A 22,348-nucleotide genomic window follows, 5' to 3' on the forward strand; every position below is an offset into this window, starting at 1 on the left:
TATATATAAGATCCATGGCATTTGGCATTTTACTATGTTGCTCTGATCCGCCCATGCTCTGCTACTTTGCTCCACACGCTCTGCTACTTTGCTCCACAGCCCTCCTCTAGCTCTTTTTTGCCCCTGCTCTACTTTGCTCCATGCTCCCTCCTCCAACTCTCGTCACTCATCTACTCCCCTGCTCATCTGTTGCTCACCCACTCATCTTCAGCATGCCTACTACCACCCCCCCTCGATGCTCTATCATCCCAGTGTTATCTTCCTTCTCATATAAGGTGATTGCATTGCACTCACCTGGAGTAGAAATCCTAGCATTAGTGGAGACACTTCGTTCCCAGAGTCAAATTCCCTACAAATCTGAATGTCATCACCTTAGATAACATGCTCATAGAGGGCCTCTTTATGGTTGTGATGTATGGGTTCCCCCTAGATGTCGACAAAGGCCTCAGAATTTTCAGAGCAGGGTACTCTCGACTTGTTGGGGGGGCCGTAATCTGAGTCTTGGCAATGTGCATGGTCTTTGGCCTCTCCATTGTATCCTCCTTTGGCTCCCTAAAAATTTTGAATGCAACAAGCTAGACTGGCAAAAAATTGAGTCGTATAAATTTCCTCTTACTCAGGCGGAGCTCAGGCGAGGCTCTCAACAATGGCTAGATGTACAATCTTTTGGGCTCTCAACGATCTTTTGGCTCACTGGATGTAATGTTTTGGTCTCTAAGGCATTTATGTAAAATCTCTTTTTGTTCGATTTGAGGCTCTCAGTATGCATTATTGTTAACTTTTATATTTGTATTTGAATGGTTATGGCCGCTACCTGTAATCTTTTGGCCTTTAAGGCTCTTAGCAATTGCTGAGTTTTTATAAATGTAAGATCCTTTGTTCAATTTTTGCTCGGTATAAGTTGATCATTTTTATATAACTTGTTATTGGAAGTAGATGTATATTGTAATATCTTTTGCTCAATTTCACTCGATAAATTGTACTTTTGCCCTCATTTATATTTACTACAACAAGGACTAAAATACCAGGAAAGAAGGACTACAATTTCCTTGGTTTATGACCAAAATAGTGCTAAAATAACTCCAACAACCCCAGCATTGTGGTTGCATGGAGATACATCTAGGAAAATATAATTTAACTTTCAAAAAATGCAATTAATGATATGCCCTTGAGGGATCCCCTCTAAGGGCAAGGGCCATATCGATGTGCATTATACAATATCTAGGATGCCACTGGACATAAATGGCATGTCGAATGGCCCTTGCCCCTAGAGGGGACCCCTCAAGGGCCATATCATCAATTGTATTTTGTGTGGTTGCGCAACGAAATAAATTTTTCTTGGTACACAAATATATAACTCAAAGAACCAGCACGGTGAATTTCATAGATTTCCTTCTGTTTGCCAGCGCTGGTCATCATTGAACTCCTCCTGTAATACATAAAAATAGGTAACGGATCTATAACTCCAAGAACCAACGCGGTGGTCTCTTCAAGACAACCTTGAATTCTGGGTGATAATAGAGGTGATGCTCATAATGATAGATTGTGTCTCATTATTACGCCAAAAACCAGCGCGATGGTCTCTCCAGCTTAGGCAACCATTGACCTGTATTGTATCAAGCATGTATATGATGTGCTCGTCAAACATCTTGCATTGCGTCTGCTTTCTACACGTGTCCTTCTTATTTGAAGAAACTCTTGTATTTTCATGCCAAAACATCGTCACTATTGCAATGACTTCCGCACTTAAGCTCTCTCTCCTTTTCTTGCATTCTGTTGAAGCCCATAGACTACTCGAATCAGGATGATCAAGCATTGCTTTCGCTTTGCGTGCACCTTTTGACATGTTGGTAGGGTTGTACTCTACGAACTCTGGGGTGAAGGCTAAAGCTTCTGATGACTCGAGAATTGTATTCAATCTACGCACTTTAGGGTGAAGGCTAACGTTTGTGAATACTCAACACTGGTATTCACTTGAATGGCCTAATGTTGCTTCCTCGAATGCTACCTCCAATCGTGACACTAGCTCTTGTTCTTCACTCTAATGGCAATGATCGAATGCGTGCATCTACAATTGCATCCTGCTGCTGCTCTGCAAGGAGTCTTCTTTCTTCTCATTATTTCTCCCTTCACAAACATTGCAATAGTGTCTTCTGTTGCCGTTTCGATACCGTGCCATTTCTTTCCTCGACCAAGATTTTCATCTTTCCTGTCTCATAGCCTCTGTCTAATTCTCTTGCAAGCGATGGTGAGATGCATGCTACCATGGTGCCGATTAGTAAAAGACGATAATGCCAAACCAAAACAGAGAGAAGCTAGCTTGTGCGGCGAGAAAAGAATAGAAGACAACTTACCTGAAAGGCGACAATGCCAAACCAAAGATGGCACAAGGTCACGTTGAGGTGCGTGCAAGTTGCAAGGCGGGGGGAGGTGATAGGTACTTAATCTTTGAAGATTTGATGGGCGGGAGGTGTGAAAATTCAAAATTCGCAGAGTAGCAAAATTTTCAGCCACCAGTTTTTCCCCCTTCGGCGATGCCAACAGAATTGGATATTCCAAACAAGTACAATGTGGCCTCAAATGCTTCAAAACACAATTAGGCCAAAGGGCATGCTATCGGGTGTGATATTGTGTATTATGAAATGCAATGACCTTTGGCATGCTTATGAGCCACATAGCAAGCAAGTGCATTAAAAAAAAAACAATTCAAAATTATAAATAGTGCTGGATTTATGAAAAGATATTTGCACATGCACAAATTGTACATTTTCAAATTCTTCCATTTTAGGGTGAATCTAGATACCAATATCAACAACTATCAATGTTTTAAGACCACCATGCAGTATACCCACTAGTTTGGATTTCAAATTTTCAATCCGTTTTGGTTTTCAACAAATCAACAAAAAGTTATGGAGCGTGCCCTCGAATGGGTGTTCATCACTTTAGCACAACATTGGAGGCCCATTAACCCATACCTAATATTCTCATTTAGGTGTGTCCTTGGGTTGAGGAGAATCTCACGTAGGGTACTTTTGAATGATTAATTGGTTGCATGTATGTGCATAACAAAATTTTGATGCTTTTGAATAAATTGCTATATCCTATAGTCTTCATGATGCATGCTTCACATGCAACACAGCACTTGTAATGCTTTAATGGTCCCATTCCAAATTGTTATTCCATAATTTTTTGGTCTCATGTTCAAGTTTGGAATGTGTACTATAAACTTGAAGACAAAGTTTGCCGAATTCCATTGAGCAATGCATAAGTTATGGATCATGCAAGATACCTATATACAAAAAATTTCCCGAACCTCACCAAAAATGGCTACACCCAAGCAAACAATGACCAAGTAAGATTATGTGTTGAACATGCTTTTGAAACACCAAAATCATCCTCAATACAAATTCCAATTGGTGCTAGCTCTCCTGTTCTGTCTTCCAAACACTATCCTGAATCAAGTTTTGCTGAAATGTCTTATGGACAACAAAGCTAAACTGCCCATACATGTACGTAATAAGTTAACACTATCCAAATAGTGGGAGAGCTCTCCTTTCACATAGCAACAATCATTACCAAATGCATTGGTAGCTAAGCTATGGCTAGCTATATATAGCTCTAACACATACCGTCCTATAGATGTCATGTTTACCAAGCTAGTTTCCCTCCTCGGGATTTTTTTGTCTAAGCATGCATGGACCTAGCTAATGACTCATATTAGGACCTTATAACATTAGACAGGACAAAACATCTACCTTGGTTGCACAATGTTGGCTCCAAGGGCCATAGCAACCTAAGGAGTAGAAATGACGAAGGAAATGGCAATGTTGCCTTATTATGATCATGGACCATAGGAAACCATGTGAAATCATGAATCCAAAGATGGATCTATATCCCTTGTGACAAAGCTGCATTGCGGAGTCATGCAAGATCACCAAGTGTCGCCATTGTTTGCTAACCCATGAGACCTCACGCATTGCACTTGCTAATCCACCTAACCCACATGTGTTTCAATATCTATTTGTCGATCCACATGGGGCTTCTATGTGTCCATCACGCCATTGTTACCATTCCCATGAATCTTTCAAAATGGCATGCTCCTATTGATTCAATTCTTTTTTATTTGGACTCAAGCGCTACCCCAACGTCATAATGTCGATTCCTTGGCCTGCTATTCTTGATGCTAAAATGACTTTTTATCCTGCAAGAGGCGTGAGGTCATCGTGTGTTGAGTCAATATTGCCTGATGAGTTCTACGTACATCTCTTAGTATGTTCTTTATGGTTGATCTTGCGTATAAAATTGGATACCTTGATCATAAGCTCATAGTCCATAGCCTTGCCGACTGCTGCATACCAGCTCTCCCTGCAGTCTGCAGGCTCTGCTGCTGACGATATTCAACCCCGATTAACAAGAGAATAATTCTTTGCGTGCAAGAGCTTCTGAAAGGTAAACTTTAGTCTCTCTCTTCTTTGCAAAAGGTCATCGCGTGCATGTTGATGCTGCATGGTGTCGATTCTTTGGCGAGTTATTCTTGATGCTACATTTAAGGAAGACCTTTTCATCATTGCAAAGTGGATTCTCTTATTCGAGTGACGGTAAACAAGGAACAGCTGCGTCTTCGTGGAGGTCTCCTTTAAACTACCTGCCTATAAAATTGCGCAGCTTGATCACAAGCTCATAGTCCATCAGCTTCCCCACTTAACAGCTCTCCCTGCAGTGTGCTCAGTGCTCCTGTCTGCTGCCTATATTCAACCCTGATGGCGAAGAGAAGAAGGTTCACACGTAATGGTGCGCCGCCCACTGCTAACGTTGAGCCGCGGCGTGCTGCTGGAACGTCGCCACCTGGTCTGTTTCAGGGACTCAACAGAGTGTCAAATGAAGTACTAAGCACCGCCATTACGGGCAAATTTGAAACAACAGCAGCACCGTTCGTTACAAAGTGTGCACAAGCCTGGAGAAACTAGCTGAGGCGCTGGACATGAGCATGTCCTTGACGATCGGCGTCTCCTTTTACTTCGAAACGGAGGCAAAGCTCAAGTTCATCCGCAACCTCAACCTCACCAGCCACGCCATTTCCATTGTTGTGTATGCAAAGCACACTAGCGGGACGGAGTCGGTGACGGACTACGCGTTGAGAGCAGAAATGTCGCCGCCTGAAGGTGAATCTGATCTCCGAAGCTTCTTTTCTTGTTATGGCGATTCATTCATCTCATCGCGCACGTTTGGGGGTGAGTACTGCGCTGTCTATGCATACTACTCAGAGACGAAAGAGGAGCAGACGCAGCTAGAAGCACAATTGCGGGTCGCAGGGCTGCTCGGGGCTGTCCACATGGATGCCGATTTGCAGGCCAAGCTCCACAATTTTGCATCCACTACGAAGACGTGGGTATCGCTGGAGCAGATGATGACGGGCATCAAGAATCCCCACATGCCCTCCTCCGATGGGATCATCGCGTGTGCATGCAACTTCCCGTCGCTACCCCTCGATGCCCCACAGGTCACTGCTATCGTGACGACGGGGTACGAGCACGTTCCAAAGATCAGCACCAGATTCAATGCCATCGCCAAGAACCGCAACAGGCTGCTCAAATCCCTTCCCGACATGTTAGGGAAGCTGCACCACTTGGGGAACGCGATCGATCACATCCAGAGTGTCCACAAGTTTTACGGTGGCTACGACCAGGATAGCACGCTGGCAAAGGTCGCCCGGCAGCTGAAAACGGACTTGGACGAGCTGGATGACATGCTCGACTCCTATGAGTCGGACCCGATTAAAAGCTGCATCATCCCATCACCGGCATCCCTCACGTATGGCACCCCATCGCTCAGGTGCACGCTAAAGGAGACAGAAGGGCATGGAGGAGACAAAGGGAACCCCTTCAGCGACGTAGACATGTACTCCTTGCTTCATATTCACCAGAAGGTACGCATCAGTGCGCTGCAACTACGCAGCGAAGACATCGTTACCAAGTTGATGGTTACCTACACGGATGGTAACGGCAGGGTATGGAAGCTATCGCACGGCAGTGAGAGAGGTAATCTGAGCGAGTTGCTGAACATACCCTGGGGCTGCTTTGTCAAGGCAATCTCAGGCAACGTCAGTTGGATGTATGTGAACAAGCTAACAGTGAAGGTGCTTGACATTTTTTTTTCCTTAACAAAAGCTTTTATTGACAATTTGCAGTCTTTAAGCAGCCTAATTTTCAAATTTTAAAAGGTTGTTTCTCATTCATCTCACATCAAAACTCGGCTTTCCGTGTGAACACAAGTGCAGCTCGACAATGGTGCTAGCGTCAGCGGTGGTGGCATGGGCTATTCATCGTTCGACTGGTCCGTCCCCAACGGTTTAGTCGTGGTTGGATTCAGTGGAAGGTCTGGCTGGTACTTGGACCAGATCAAGGCTGTCTATGCCACTTTCCAACCTACAGCTTGGGCGAGTTGAATCTTCCATTAGGACTCACAAGCCAAATACAATAATATTTGTGTTTTGTGTGCATATAAACATGTGTGTGTGTGTGCGCGTGCGCATGCGCGTGTGCATATAAACATGTGTGTATGTGTGTGTGCTTACCTTTTACAACAAAAAAAAAAGTTTGTGTGTGTTGCTGGCATATGTGTATGTGTGTGATAGTCCAAGAGCTTAACCAAGCTCATAAGTGAGTAAACGTTCCACAGTTCAAGGGTGCATGTGTGTGTTTTGTGTGCATGTATACATGTGTATGTGAGTGTTTTGGCATATGTGTATGTTCATGAGTCTAAGAGCATGTCTTAGCTCATCAGTGAGTAAAAGTTCCACAATCCCAGGGTGGTAATCCAAGAGGTAGTCATACTCCATGTCCAAGGATTATACATGGTATAGTACAAGAGCCGATGGTAGCGTAAGGGTCCAAGCCCAAGGGTGGTAGTCGAAGTGCCCATGGTACTCTAGGGTTTCAAGCATGGTAGTCCAAGGGCTTGTGGTAGTTCATGAGTTCGTAAAGGTCCAAGAGTCCAAGAGTGGTAATCCCAGAGGTGGTGATAGTCCAAGAGTCTAAGGGGGGCACGTGGCACCATTTCCTCAACTCTTCTCCTCCAAGCTGTCACTTGTCAAAAACTGTCCTTGTTTCTTTTGGGTCCATGGGTAACAGATTGTGTTTACAATTGTGTAATAGATTGTGTCTACAGCTTTTGGGTCCGTGGGTAATAGATTGTGTCTACAATTCGCTCCATTAGGTCAAACATACTTATGATGATATGATATTAGTATGTATGATGCCTTACGATTAGTTGTGGTAAGAGCATGACAAGGGAGGGGAAAATTAATATCTTAATAACAAGTTGATGTGTGACTGAATTTTAAGTACCAATTACACGTATGTAACAAGTTTGCCCTTTCTTCTTTCAAGCTACAAAGTATAAAACTAATTCCTATAATATCCAAGTAAATACCTTTTGAGTGAATGGGTAGAACATCACAATCAATGAAATGAAGGTCGCAAATGTTTTTCAACTACCTAGTACAAGTGATTATTGTCTCAACCTTGACACAACCGATTGTGATGTGATCTTAAACATGAAGACCCATGGCTACAGGAGCAAGGGTATGTAACAAGAAAATGAAAGGACACATAAGCAAACACTTTCTTTCAAAAACAATTAGAACAAATATAGCTAAAGACATCCAATACATGTTTATTGCAAATGCTAATATAGAAGGCGATGAAGACAACAAGAGGAGCAAGCATCAACTTTGTAAAAATGATGACTTTGAAGATCAAAGATCAACTAGAAAGGATCAAAATTAGGTGGAAAATGTATTATGTCTGGGTGTGCATCTTTGTCTACTATTGCGAAGAAGCACAGAGGAGATTAGACGCTAGCCAACACCCCACCAAGGAATGTTTGGATGATTTGTTCTAAGAAATTCCAAAGAAGAGAACAAGTGGCCAACCCGCTAGTCAAACCAAGGGAAAAATAATACGGACATGAAAAGGCATCACCAGTTGAGGAATAGACCCCAAAAATGAGGACAAAAGACAAGGAAAAGGTACTAACCAAGACCAAATGACCAACCTACACCATGGAGGTAGGCCCATAGGAACAGCAACCAAAATCCAAAGCTTGGGCAATGATGCTCTACCTCAGGAATGAATGGTTCCCCATGCCCCTCTTCTAAGATTTGATGTGACTATGTGCATACAAGGGGAGCTCTCCCAATGGTATGATTCTTATGCTCTAAAGATTTAGCAGGTGATCAACATAATGTACTATGTTGTGGATAATTTTCACCTACCATGTGTCACTGAATGCAAGGCTGTGGACAGGGTTGAGTACTTCGCATTTTGTTCAAATTGAATGGGTTGTAAGGTGAAGAATTAACGTTTCTACACGGATTTCTCATCTCAATTGAAAGAATTATGAACTCAAACATAATAGGAAACACACACTCTCTCTCATTGTAATTTGAAAGTTAAAAAACAAATAATCAGAGACAATCCAACAAACAAATAAATACGAGAAGACAATCATTCGAATTTCATTAACTTTGTGAACACATTCATCCTGATACATCATCTCTTTGGTTTTCTGATACTCTCCTCTTTCACCTTGTGCAAATTACCCATTTTTTAGTTACAGCTAATCCTAGTGGTTACGGCCCTTTTGCCTATACCTTTTGGATTCTAATATTTTATTTATATATGAGCAGACATTTTAACTTTGTTAGCACCTAGCACATCCCAATGGCGACCCCCTTTCTCGTGACACATCTCACCAGTCTAAGATTATGCAAAAAATAGAGAGAAGATCTTGGTGCAATACCAAGATTCCCACTACCTGTAAACATAGCTGTCTACCATAGTTTTGAGTTTAAGTTCAATACAAAACTATGCCAAAGTTCCAAAAAAATAGATAACATTATGTTTTTAAAAAAAGTCACAATTAAAGCAAAGCTCAGAGGATTGGTTCAGTCAGAGTAGATCTGACCACTGGAGAATCCTACAAGCCTGCATTGTCTGCAACATTCTACTCCTCTTCTTGACTTTTGGAATATGACACCAGATGAATAATAGGCTTTTGTACTGTCTCTGTGTGTCCGTCATCAACAGTCATAGGTTCATTAATTTGTTCAGTTATTGTATCAATGAGAGTATCCAGAATATGAATTGTTTCAAGTGGCAAAGTGGTTTTTTCAAAATCCCCAGTGTGAAATTCAATGTGAGATTCAACTGATTTAGCATTGTGGAACCTGCTGGCAGTTAGTATTTCTGTAGCCTTTCTATTCTCAATCAAAAAACTATCATGAGTTTCATGATTCCCTAGATCTGCAAGATTTGATAACATGTTAGGCAAAACAACAATTTTATTACTAAATTTTGATGACAATAAAGTTTTAAATAGCAAACTTAAGCATGCTGAAGAGAATTCCCCCTCCTCAGTTTCCAAAGGTGGGTATTCTTCCATCTATGAATCCGTTAATCTTGAACTTTCCACCACTAGGATATTAGACTTCAAGATATAAACTGTAACCCTTCCAACTGCTTTCTCAAAAGGAAATTTTATGTAACCTCTTTTTGATGATCCCAAATCTACAGGGATTGTTTTGCCAGATGCACTAGTTTGTTCTGAATTTGAGCCCATACATTGGTCACATAATATATAACCTATGATTTTAGGTTTTCAACCTCCAAATCTAGCATGAAAGTGCCCACAATCTTAGATTCTTCATCCACCATGGACTTGAGCTATTCTTCCACAATTTTTAATGCTTCTAACTCCTCTTTGAGCATGATGTTTTTGACTTGTAAGATTTTATTGGCATGTGCTAGCTAATCCAGCTCTTCCCCCACGTGCTGAGTTAAGTCCTTAGACCAAGTCTGTAATTTATGTTCCATGGCATCCTTTTCTATCAACTGTTCTTTGTACTGCACTACAGACTATTCCATGATTATCTTCTACTCATTGAACTGTTTTGATATGATTTTGATTTCCTGAATCGTAAACTCTAACATCTATAGCTCATCTTGTTTCTATCCTTCCTTGTCCAGTGTCTTCTTTGAATCTTTCTATTTTTTGGTTATTGGACATTAACTTTTATTTCTTTCATTTGGGTTGTTGGGCCTCTTTAGTGTAGTTTTTACCCTGACCATTTTTCTATTAATCTTTGGCTTTTTAGCCTCATTTTCCTAGATATTGAGGACATCCAGTGGCTCTTGTAGCCCTTTGTCCTTATTAGCCAAATACTCTTGAATCTCTTCTTTTGTGTATCTAGCCTTCAATAATACTTCCATCTGCTCTTTGTTTTCTGACTCCCGCAATGTTTTCACCTCGACCTCTCCCTCCACTTCAAAAGATTTTGGGATGCATTGCTGAGGTCTCGAAACATCAGGAATTTGAACAAATAATGCAAACAAAATTGAACGGAGTTTGCTATGCTAAACACTTCTCCTCTTATCTTTGTTGGTAATCTCTCCCAAAATTATGTCTGTAAAGATCTATGCCCAATTCACCTGATGGTTCATTTTGGCATATTGCATCAATACATGATTGTTCGGGGAGAAATAATCATACTTTGTCAAAAGTGAAACCCTCTTCAGAAACCATAGGCATTGCTCCTTGCACTGCTCTCCCTTTGCATTTTTCACTAGAAAATACCCCTTTGAGTGAACCCATGGGCCAAATTCTATCATGACCTCATCCACATACCTGTTTGAGGGTTTTGTCAGGGCTTCTGGATCCCATGGCAACTGGAACACCCTACAGATTAACTTTGGCGTGATTGGCATGTCCGATGTCCAATTACCTCCCGTGCTTCGAAGATGGTCAATTTGTTCTTCTGCTTCCATGTTCATCGCCCATGTCCACCACGAAAGCTTATGATATGCATGTAATCGCATGTTGTGCAACCAAATTGCATTTTGCATGACTCCATCATCTAAATTGAATTTGAAATCCATAAAGCAAGTTGAAGTGTCCAAAGACAACCTCTTACCGCTCACGGGTGACTCTGGTCTATTTTTCTTGCTACTTCATTGTTTTCCTTAGGGCTTGACTCCTTAGTGACCATCTCGTCGCCCACGTTACTTTGCACTTCTTCATGCTTGGGCCGATACTACTCTCAAGCTTGTCAAACTACTTCCAGATTTCTCCTCAAAAGGGTCCTCTTCATGTTTAGGAAGGTTACATAATGTGCCTCGCATGCTGGGGGAGTCATAGGGGATTCTGATGTGATTGATGGAAACGAGGAATACATAATTGCATCAAAGGATGAAGTCATAGAGATTGTGAGTATTCACAGAATAGAAACATGAATTTTTGAACGGTAGCCTCCACACGTGCAAACTCTCACTGTCACCCTATGAGTACTAATGGCTACTTTTATAACCCCGAGATATCGGACTGTCACATCTGGGATGTTGGCCTGATTTCGATTTTTGACCAGATTCGAACCATCAAACTCAACTCTGACAAACTCTGATTTGTCAGATCCATTCCGATTCGACTATTTTTGACCCATTGGACCTATTCCGTAGAACAAGAAAATGCTTCAGTCAAAATCCATTCATGGGTTTGGGCAAGACAAAAGCATGCATATCCCTTAACCAGATCATCCCTTGACCCATATCCTCAATGATTTTAAAGGGCCAATCATACCTCAACTTTAGTTTGCCTGGGATTTTTCCCAACTTGGAGTTGAACATCAAAACCCAATCCCCTTCTTTAAACAACCTATTATTTTATTTGTATACTGGTTTTTTAACCGATCTTCTTTGAGATGTGCAAGTTGCTCTTGGTGAAATTCCGCTGACTGTTCCAGACCCAATTTCTTTGTTGTAATCCGAAGACTACCAACAATGATCTCCATCTAGACAATGGCTTCCAACCCATAAACTAGTCGGAATGGAGTCATCCCTATGGTGACTTTATATGTTGTCCAAAAGCCCACAAAGCTTAATCAAGTTTGGTATCCTAGTCCTTATTTTCTGACACTATCATTTTTAGAATGCGTTTAATGGTTTTATTAGTGATTTCTGCTTGTCCATTACATTGTGGGTGATAAGTTGATGCCACTTTGTGTACAATCCTGTGAATTGTTGTTAGCTTCTTTACTGCCCTTCCCAAGAAGTGGCCTCCTTGATCTGATACCAATTCAATCGAACATCCAAAATGGGTTATGATCTTCTGATATAGGAATTTTCCTATACTGGTCGAGGAATTATCTCTGAGTGCTTGTGCCTCCACCCACTTGATTGTTGCCACTAGATTTTGTGGTAGTCTATTGCCACCAAAATGTATTGATTCCTTGTGATGTGTGCCACAAGCTTTATCGGTCCCGTGAATCTAATCCCCATTTTTGAAATGGATCGAGTGGGAGAACAGGATTCAAAGGTAATCAAATTGGTTGTCCGTCTCTTTGAAAATACTAGCACTTGGCCACAAATTCATGAGAATCTTTGAGCATCGTTGACCACCAAAGCCCAACCTAAAAAATTTCCTTTCTTGTGATCTTGCCTGTAAAGTGTCCACCTAGTGCCCCTTGATGAGCTTCTTGTAATATTGCATGTTGCTCATGTTTTGGGACACAGCGCCGGATGACTTGGTCATTTCTGTGCCTATACAATGCGCCTGCAATAACCATGAATGGTTTACTCCTTAGCGCCAATCGACGTCATTGATCCTTTGTAAATTTCTCTAGGCAGATCCCATCTGTGAGGAATTGTAACATCTGGTCATACCAGTCTGTTGCCCTCATCACCTATACCGCAAACAAAGCAGCATCCGGTAAATCATCTAGGATGCCTCCACCCAAGATTTCTCTTATTTCTAGTCTGCTCATGTATTCTGCCACCAAGTGTTTTCTTCTAGGTATATGTACCACTCCGTATTGGAATTATTGTAACAATAATATCCATCGAGCCATCCTTCCTGATACAGCAATGCTTGATGGTCTACATGGAACACCACCTGATTACCCAAAAGGATTGCATCTAACATCATGTCGCAAAAGGGAAGAGGAAATGGATTAGTTATAGTAGCTGCATTCAAGTTTCTGTAGTCCACACAAACCCACATTTTGCCATTCTTTTTCGGGACAATCACAATGGGTGACAACCATGTGACCTTATCCACTAGGTAGATAAAACCAACTCTGAGTAGCTTGTCAATTTCTTCTTTCACCAACTTCGCATAGTTTGGATTCAATGTTTGGTATCTTTGTGGCACAATTGGTAGTACATCTTGATGCAATGTACACAGAGACTTGGGTCTGCTCCTTTCATGTCTATGTAGTCCCAAGCAAACACATCTTTGAACTCTATCAACAACTACGCCAGATCTTCCCTAAACTATCCTGTTGTATGCATGCTAATTTTCACCGGTTATGGTTTTTCCATTGTCCTGAGGTTCAATGCCTGCAGGGCATCTTCCTTTACTCTCGATGTCCTTTTCATTTGATCCTAATATGCTTTCAAGGCTTCTTTTATCACATGTTCATTCCATTTTTGTTGTGCGGAACTATCCTCCACTTCTTTTTCAAATTTCAAATCCGCGACCATTTTGTTGGATGCCATCCTTATCTGGAATGGGGCCTCTTCCATGTCACTCAATCCCATCTTTTTATACATACTATACGGAAGAATGTTCACACCCAATCCTCCATCCAATAATGTACCTTGTATTTCTTGACCATTGCAATATTGTACCTGAATGGATGGGACCTTTTAGTCCATATCATTTGGTTTGACCTACACGACCGGTGGATCTTTCGCATCATCTTGGTACTCTTCCACTTGCGAGCTTTCATTCATTTGTTTCAAATTTCCCTCGTTTAGAACTTGCCTAATAAATTTTTCTTGAAAGGCTTGAATTTTATTGATGCTTGCTTTAAAGCCATGAACAATTCTACTGAGAGGTCATCCTCACATGACTTTCTGCGTTTTGATTCCCGATTTTGATCTGCGGATTTGATTTCGGGTTGAGTCGGTGGATTTTTTGTTGAACTCAAATCTCTCTCAAATCTCTCCCTCTCTCTCTCTCTCTCTCTCTCTCTCTCTCTCTCTCTCTCTCTCTCTCTCTCTCAAATCTCTCTCTGGCTCTCTATCTCTCATGCTATCTCTATCTCTCACACTCTCTCTGTAGCTCTCCTCTCTCTCTCTCTCTCTCTCTCTCTCTCCATATCTCTCTCTCTCTATGCGAGTAGGATTCAAGGCACTCGCTCTCTCACTCTATCTCTCTCTCATGCTAGATTTCTAAATATAGTAATATGAGCATGGATGATTTTTTCATGTTAGTTTCGTTAAGAAGTGAAACTTGTATATTGGCATCAAAAGTTTATACGGCCTAATAAAAATAAAATTTTGAAACATTCGTCACTCAAGATTCAAAACTTTTATGAAAAGTTTTTAAAAGTTTCGCCAACATTTACACATTTTACTTAGAAATTCGAAAGAAAAGATATAAAATCATACTATATTTTGTCAATACCATGAAACTAAAAAAATCATTTTGATAAACTTTTGCCAAGATTTTATATTAATATAAAATTATAGCTTCGATAAAGACATCCGTGAATATGAGAGAGTTTTGAGTTTGAGTGTTTAAATGGATTTTTTAAATCAAAGACATCTAATTTGGAATTTGAATTTCAAATTTGAAATTTTTCGCTTCATTTAAGTTCAAATTTAAATTTGCCTCTTGAATTTCAAAGTTCTTAGTGCTTCCCTCGAAAGATTTGGCCATAAACTCAAATGGAATACAATGAATAGTAGGGAGATCAGGATACTTATTCAACCAACTCCAATATCCAATACCAGTGGAATTTCGGTGAGATTTGGGCACCCATCATATCCCCATTATATGAATGTAATTATTGAATGTAATACAATCAACACAACAACTAGTGGAATCCGGGCAGCCATTGTATCCTCATTGCATGAATGTAATTCTTGAATAGAATACAATCAACATTTAGGGGACAATGGGATACTTCTTCAACAAACTCCAACATCAGAGGTGATGAGCATGAAAAGGGTGTGATCTGCATAGATCCAAAGTTCCATCCAACACACAATCCCCATCCGTAGGTATTTCTCATAATCCTCCTATTTACTTAAGTACACCACAAGTGTCAAATTTGAGAAGGATTACTCATGTGTCTATGTTAAAAGACATGAAGGCCATGCACATGGCTCAACGATTGGGATATGAGAAACCATTCATTAATGGTGCTACAACAAGGTGATATATTGGAAAACTCCAAAGCTTCTATTAACAAAATGATTAATGTAATAAATTCTAGTGTGTTGTATTATGGAACTTCTATAGTGCATCATTTTAATACAATAATGTACTGTCTTGCGTTTAGTATCTAGATTTTTTATTTTATTTTTGTATTTGTGATTGCTAGATTGGAAGATAGAAAAGAACTATGTGTGCTATGCAAATATTGATCATGATGAGTTCAAACCCCTTACCTTAGTACTCCAAGTTCACAAGCAATTCTATGTGAGAAGGATTTCCTTCATGATTGTTGGACTTGGCAAATTTGCACTCAAAACCATAACAAGTGGAAAAACTATTCTAGATACAGAGGACCAAAGTACAAGTACTCTGATTAGAGGACTTTGTGCTTGTTAAACCATAGAGCACTAAAGTACAGTATCATTGAGGATCTAGGAGTTGATGGTAAAGAGAATCAAGTATACATTGTTGTACGATGTGACATCAATTAGGCATGAATTGTGAGAGTTGAATTATTTCTAAGCACGAGCTTTAATGAGTCACTTCATCCATTTTTTTAATTGTTTTGAGATCAAATGAAGTCTTTGTATTACTAGCACAATGCTTAACATAGTAACAATTATCCACTACCAACAATTAGTGCATGAATTTTGACCATGTAAGATCTGATTTGTCCATCTAGTGCTATAAATCCACTACATTTCTCCATTAAAATCATAAGATGTGCAAAATTTCTAAGCACATCTTAGAAAGAAATCGATACTTTAGTTTATGTTTTGTATCTTTTGTGTAGGGGGATTCGAAAAATCTAAATTGGGACTTGGGAGATTCCCAAATTTCCCAATATGGTGTTATAAGTAATCCTAGTAGCATAGCATGGATGATGGTGGAAGATGTTAGGAATGCCATCAATAAGTAGTGCTCTTTTGTGAGTACCCGTCTACTGGTGAACCGGTTTGTGGATTGCAAATAAAGATTTCATGGAGAACTTTCATCAACAATTCTTCTAGTAATCACACATCTCCATGTCCTCTTTGTAGGTGGATATGATTTCATGGAGCACTTTCATCAACAATTCTTCTAGTAATCACACATCTCCATGTCCTCTTTGTAGGTGGATATCACCAAAGGAGATTAAAAATCATCACCATGTCCTCTTTGTACATGGATATCATTGCCATGTCCTCTTTGTAGGTGGATATCATCAAAGGAGATTAAAATCCATCACTCAGGATCAAGAATCCAATGCATTGACTTTATTTGTTCAATTGAAAATGCATCTTTGACAAATATTGTTGACATCCAATTGCATGTTATAATCCACTTTTAGTAGATGCGCTAGAGTTAGCAAGAGTTTGTATATAATAACTGCATGTTTCTCTTGGAACATTCTCCTTGAAAAATCTATGAAGATGATGAAAATTTTGATATGACAAGGCAAGGCTAGAGGGTAGCATGATGGCAAAATTTTGGCTAGTGCAAGAGTCAACATTGACATGACAAAGTTTCTTATCCAAATGAATCCATCTGCATCTTCAATTTGGGATGATAAGGGGATGGAGGAAGTGGCACAAGCAAAGGGAAAGTGCAAAAAGATGATTCAACACTTATGATTGAACAAAACTTGGGAATAGAGGGACTATATATGATACACATTATAGTGTAGTCACGATTGCTATTTTTATCCATGATTTTTTAAGATGTCACTTAGAAATTAGCATACTAAAGGGGGTTGCTAGTTGTGGATCAAGTTGCATCACACAGCAATACATGATAAGTGCACATGAATAAGAAGGCTCCCAAAATTAATAAATTTATTAATGCTTTAGTAGTTCTACATTTAGTCTCTAGCAACTCTATATAGGCTTAATCTCATATGCTTGAATTATACATCCTCTCCAATCCTCTCAACATTTTCAAACCTGCAACCTCTTGATCCTCCCCTTCCCTCATCCATCGTCCAAGCTTACACACACCACCATCTTTTATCTCAACACCTCCCCTTCTCTCCTCCATCCTCCAAGCCAAGCATTGGACGAAAATTTGCATACATTTTTTTGTATTCACTTCTAAACAGGATTGGGGGAGTAATTGATGGCAACAATTAACTCCATTGTGATTCCAACTAGACCTTCTCATCTCACCTAACCCATTATAGTCATTTAAGAGTCTACAACGGTCGCACAAAATTATTCCAATGGAGATTTCCCACAAGACGCTTGCAAAGTGATTGAAGCGAGGTGTATGAAACTTCGTATTAAATGAACTCCCTTCCACTTTGGACATGGAAGCAAGTTTATAGTACAAGGTTTCATTTTCCCATCGTGCATCTACTCCCTCTAGTGCCATTAAACCTTGTACTAGCAATGCTCCAGTCAATACATCTAATGACACATCCATTAGAGATCCTGCCCATCTTGCCACTCCTCAAAAGCTTACCTCTAGAGGACAAGGAGATGTAGGACCAGAATAGTTGTAGCATTATACACAACCACATTGTCAAAAGAAGCTTACGCAAAGGACGTGACAAGTCATGAATGTTGCATGCCTAAGTTCTATTTGACTTTACCAATAGAAAAGAGGGTGGAAAGAGTGACCTTCTAGTTGACCCTAAATGGCCAAGTTATTCCAAAAGGGAAAAATTTTCCACCAACCATCGTCGTGACACCTTTTTTTGGTTTTGCTCGGGTGTTCATTTTTGCACCTTTCTATACTAGCATTTACCCACACCTTGTATTTTCTTCCTATGTAAGATGGATGCTATTGAATAATAATTTTATGGATATGGTTACTTGTGCATTGTTTCACTTTTGTTTGGGAGTTAATTGGTGTAATGTATTCTCCATTGTTTCATGTAGATTGCCTTTAAATGTGATTGAGAATTCTAATTCCAATCTCTTCATTGAAAGTTTGGATGCGTATGTCCATTTGGGATGCATGTATGAGCTCTCTAGCTACTTTTGGTAAAACATGGCAGAGTCTATTAGAACGTAGTTTTCAAGGATAAATCAAGAAAGAAATGGTCATTATCACCATTACAATTTCATGAAAAACATTATTAAGGACACATTTATCATAATGCAATCCAATTTTCTATTTGAGCCCCTCATGGTTTTATGGAAGTCCATTTTTGACAACAACCTTCAATTACTTTATCAAAGCATATAGAAGCCTAATCTGTTAACTATGCCAAGTTATTACATAAGCCATGCTGATTAATTCACCCAAGCGAACACATTTTTTCTTAAAAGATTTAACCTTCTCACATATTGTAAACTTTTCCTAGCAATAAAATTTCACAAGATACTAATTTATTATGCCTAAATACATGTGAAAGCCTTCATTCTCATAACCCTCCCACTCTCACTTGTGCTCAATGCAAAAGCCCACCCATACGCAGCACAACAAATCACCCCAGAAGCTTTGGGACAGGTAGCTTGGATCTGCATAGCTTTGCTACATCACACCAATCATCTATCTTCTGAGTGGTTAACTTAACAACAATTCTATCCGGACACCCAAAAGCCTTGGGATAGGTGGCTTGGAGTCGCAGAGTTTTGCTACATAGCATCCATTGACATGAATCCATTTCCAGCCCCCAAGAATGTCCTCAGCAGTGACAGACATGGCTGTTAAAAATCAGCAAGCATCACACGACCTAGAGAAGTGGAAGCTTTTTTACAAAAGAGCAAAAAGGGAAAGCAGGATGTCCAGGCCAAACAAAAGTACTTTGACTTTTAGAGAGGACCCAAGGTGGCACAAGCCTAGATATGCTTCTTTGAAGGGGGACACATACAAACATTGGCACACCACTACTATGGCCCCTATAAGATAATCACAAGACTGGAGCAGAAGCATACCAGTTAAAGCTGCCCCCTCCTAAAATCCATACTGGGTTTCGGTATCATTGCTGAAACCTCACATGCTGGTCTTCTTAGATCCAGTCCTCCCAAATACAGAATACCTTATCGCATGGAAAATCTTTCCATTGATGACGAGTGGCAGCTACAGGGCATCTAGCGGGAGCACGCCTATAAACTGGCCAGATGATACACTCTATGGACTACTACAACCATGGGTTGTAAATTTGAAAGCACAATTCTTTGGTATGGGATCGATGCAAAGTAGTCAAGTTACTGTGGGTTAGGACTGATGCACTAGGAACGTTTTGAAATAGAGAGGGCTCAAACTTACGAAGAGCCTCTACACAGAACTGTTTAAAAGGTGTAATCTATTCTCACTTATTCTCAACTGTATTCTGCAATTCCCACAAAACCTGTGGCATGTCATTCTGTAACAATGCCATGTCATGATGAGACATGATTAAACAATGAAATTCAACATTCTATTTCATACCCCCATGAAAAGCTCCCGAATTACAATCTAAAATATGAACACTAGATTTTAGCCTTTCGACTACACCAACACTACAAATCCTGGGATTGCCTCAAACAATTGCTTTTTTAATGGATGAGAACCATAAGCAGACGCCTGGCATAGCTACAAAAAGGTTTAATGAGCTATGAAACACATATCCAGTGCCTGTCTCTGCTAATAGAGTACCCGGTATTTACAACTACTCAAACCAACCATTAGTATTGCAATAAAGAGAAGCCAACCATCTATTAATTCTGTGCACCAAACGAAAAGTAGAAAGCATGGAATGTGGAAAAAATTATCACTATTAACCAACCAAAAGACACAAACATAAGTCACACCATCATCCCAATATTGAAACGAGACAGTAAACAACAATCCAGATAACCAGATCATTTTTCTCTCTTTGAGATACTTCATTCACTAAATTATGAGAAACACATGATGAAGTGGGCATCGCTAGTAGCATACAGGTGGCAAAATTGACAAGTTGAGATAGTAGTCATGGGGCATGCCAAACGATGAATACAACCTCACTCCCTAGACTTGCTAGAGCATTGGTTTAGTCAAGGTCGAAGCATAACTTAGCCTCATCCCACGGACCGTTGATCTCAAATTTGTATTCCTGTATTCTGATCAGCCAGTATGGACACACCAACATGATAAACACTACAACTGCTAAGAACAAAACAAAGGCAAGGCGACTTAAAGGAAAAATCAAGGCCATGGTGACCACTATGAGCATACATGAGAACCACATGTGCAGTGTAAATGAGTAATGGTAAATACAGTGGGTTACTAAAGGGAACAAAAGGAAGAACTCTGAAGAGAACAACAAAAGTGCGAACACTAAGAGTCGAGAGGGTAACCTTGAAGCAATCAAGACTGATGCTACTATTGATGCATTCAAAGACACGTTTCCACTCAAGGAGGTGGGTTTCTTGACGGCTAAGTTCTTTGACAAGTCAATGGACGCTGCTGGGTGTGATGAGGAAGCCCTGGAGTAAGCGTAGGAAGCAGGAGGCTTGATGGAAGAATCAGTGTAATCGTGGAAGAAAAGATGAATAATCAAGAGACAGACTGTCAACGCCCAAATGGAGTCGGAGCTGATGGATCTGGTAAGAGTTTGGAAAATTGGTCCTAAAACGTAGAGTCCACTCACAAAAAAGGAGAAATACAGAGCATATCGATAGAGGACTGATTTAGAAATGCTTCCGGTAGTGAGAAGAAGCACCATAAAGCCTAGCAGAAGAAGAACCGAATCAAGTACCAGAAGAAGAGAGGCTTCCAAAACAGCATTCAGGGAGTACGTCCAGACGGCAGCAACCATGGCAACTACACAAACATATTGTGATATTGCCACAGAATCGCGCACTGCTGTCCAAGTATCCCGCTTCACAACATTCGCATTCATCACCATAGCCTCCAGAAATGATGCATCCGTGTGATTGTCTTCAAATCCTGGCTGCATTCCTCCGTAAACCACCTTTTTCCAGTTGCTGCCTTCCCTTGCAACACACAAATCACCTGCGCCCATCGGTTTGCCGCATGTGGGATCTTCAGATCTCGACCTCTTATTACCTCTTCTGATGACATTGCAATCCTTCGCCTTCGGTCGCCCAATTTCGTGGTGCACAATCGAGCCGTTTCCTGTAGTTATTCTGTGTCGAGGCCGAGATTCAGACGTTCGCCTGCTTCTCCTATCCAGCTCGTCGTGCTCTTCCTTGATATCATTCGCATTGTGATAACCGTTCCCGTGATTTCCCAACCTCCATTCGTCCTGAGATTTGAGGCAGGCTTTGGTATCTGAATACAGGAGAAGCTGCCCCAATTCTTTGGTGTCGGAATTCATAACATGACCGTTCTCAAGCCCAACTTCTTTGCATTTTCCATTTCTAACGTGACCGTTTTCCACCTTCGTAAACGAGACAGCACTTCTCACTTTCCTGCCGTCCTCATTCTGTCCCATCGTCTCACGTCATCTGCAACGTCCTGCGCAAACCATGGCGTCACGAGCAAATGCGATCTGCTCCACAGCTCACGGCCGGGGCCGCGAAGGCGAAAGGGGCGAGGCGAGCGAGGCCAAAACGAAGGCGATGGGGGGAGAGCAGGAGCAATATGGAGGACGGGGAAGGCGACGCGGTGGTGAAATTCGGAAGGGAAACCAAAGGAAGGAGGGGATGTTCTGAAAGAAATCAATGAGAGATATGAAGGGGGGATTGAATTCGACAAAAGGGAAGACAAAAAAGGTCCGGCGAAGGTGGAGGAGGGTGGCTATGGCGATGGCAGCTGCGAGGTTTGGGCTATGGCGATGGCAGCTTGCGAGCTTGATGGCTATGGCGATGGAGCTTCTAAGTTCTGGCTATGGCGACGGTACTTCCAAGAATCTGCCAGTCAACCCTTTCATCGTTGACTGGCCTTGACCTAACTACACATTGACCCCTTCAACGGTCAACCTTTGGTAAATTGACGGCTTCACCTCCCCATCATCTCTCCACAACTCTCATCCTCTTGCAAAGGAGCGGTAGCTCAGGTCCTGTTTCCCCACCATGCACGTGTGCGCACCCAGAAGTCTGACAATCTAGATTGCTGGGTGTTTCGCCAACGGTGGCCAAAAGAGACCACCAGTGCCTCTATGGACTCTATTGGCCACCGGTGGTGGCGAAATTTGCTGCCACTGCCATCGTACCCCATGGCGGGAAAACAGGCCCTCAAAGCGCTTCCCCGTGAGCCTTGAGCCTCAGCAACGCTG

General features: G+C 41.0%; 1 protein-coding gene and 1 pseudogene across 2 annotated transcripts; one reads left to right on the forward strand and one right to left on the reverse strand.

Moving 5' to 3' along the window:
• The first annotated feature begins 4,341 nt into the window (after positions 1 to 4,341).
• Positions 4,342 to 7,136, forward strand: LOC147895282 (uncharacterized). 2 transcript variants are annotated; one of them, XM_087383746.1, is made up of 3 exons: positions 4,342 to 4,449; positions 4,721 to 6,136; positions 6,278 to 7,136. In XM_087383746.1, the coding sequence occupies exons 2-3, from the start codon at positions 4,982 to 4,984 to the stop codon at positions 6,443 to 6,445; spliced, it is 1,323 nt and encodes a 440-aa protein (XP_087239872.1). In that variant the 5' UTR covers positions 4,342 to 4,449; positions 4,721 to 4,981; the 3' UTR covers positions 6,446 to 7,136. The 2 variants fall into 2 exon arrangements, with proteins under 2 accessions (XP_087239872.1, XP_087239871.1); XM_087383745.1 differs by lacking the exon at positions 4,342 to 4,449 and having other exon boundaries at positions 4,696 to 6,136.
• A 12,986-nt stretch (positions 7,137 to 20,122) lies between these two features.
• Positions 20,123 to 21,919, reverse strand: LOC147895283 (phosphatidylinositol N-acetylglucosaminyltransferase subunit C pseudogene; annotated as a pseudogene).
• Positions 21,920 to 22,348: the final 429 nt, after the last annotated feature.

The sequence above is a fragment of the Dipteris shenzhenensis genome, chromosome 13, assembly GCF_047967505.1.
Source record: "Dipteris shenzhenensis isolate YYH24624 ecotype China chromosome 13, Dip_SZ_1.0, whole genome shotgun sequence".
Classification (NCBI taxonomy): Eukaryota; Viridiplantae; Streptophyta; class Polypodiopsida; order Gleicheniales; family Dipteridaceae; genus Dipteris; species Dipteris shenzhenensis.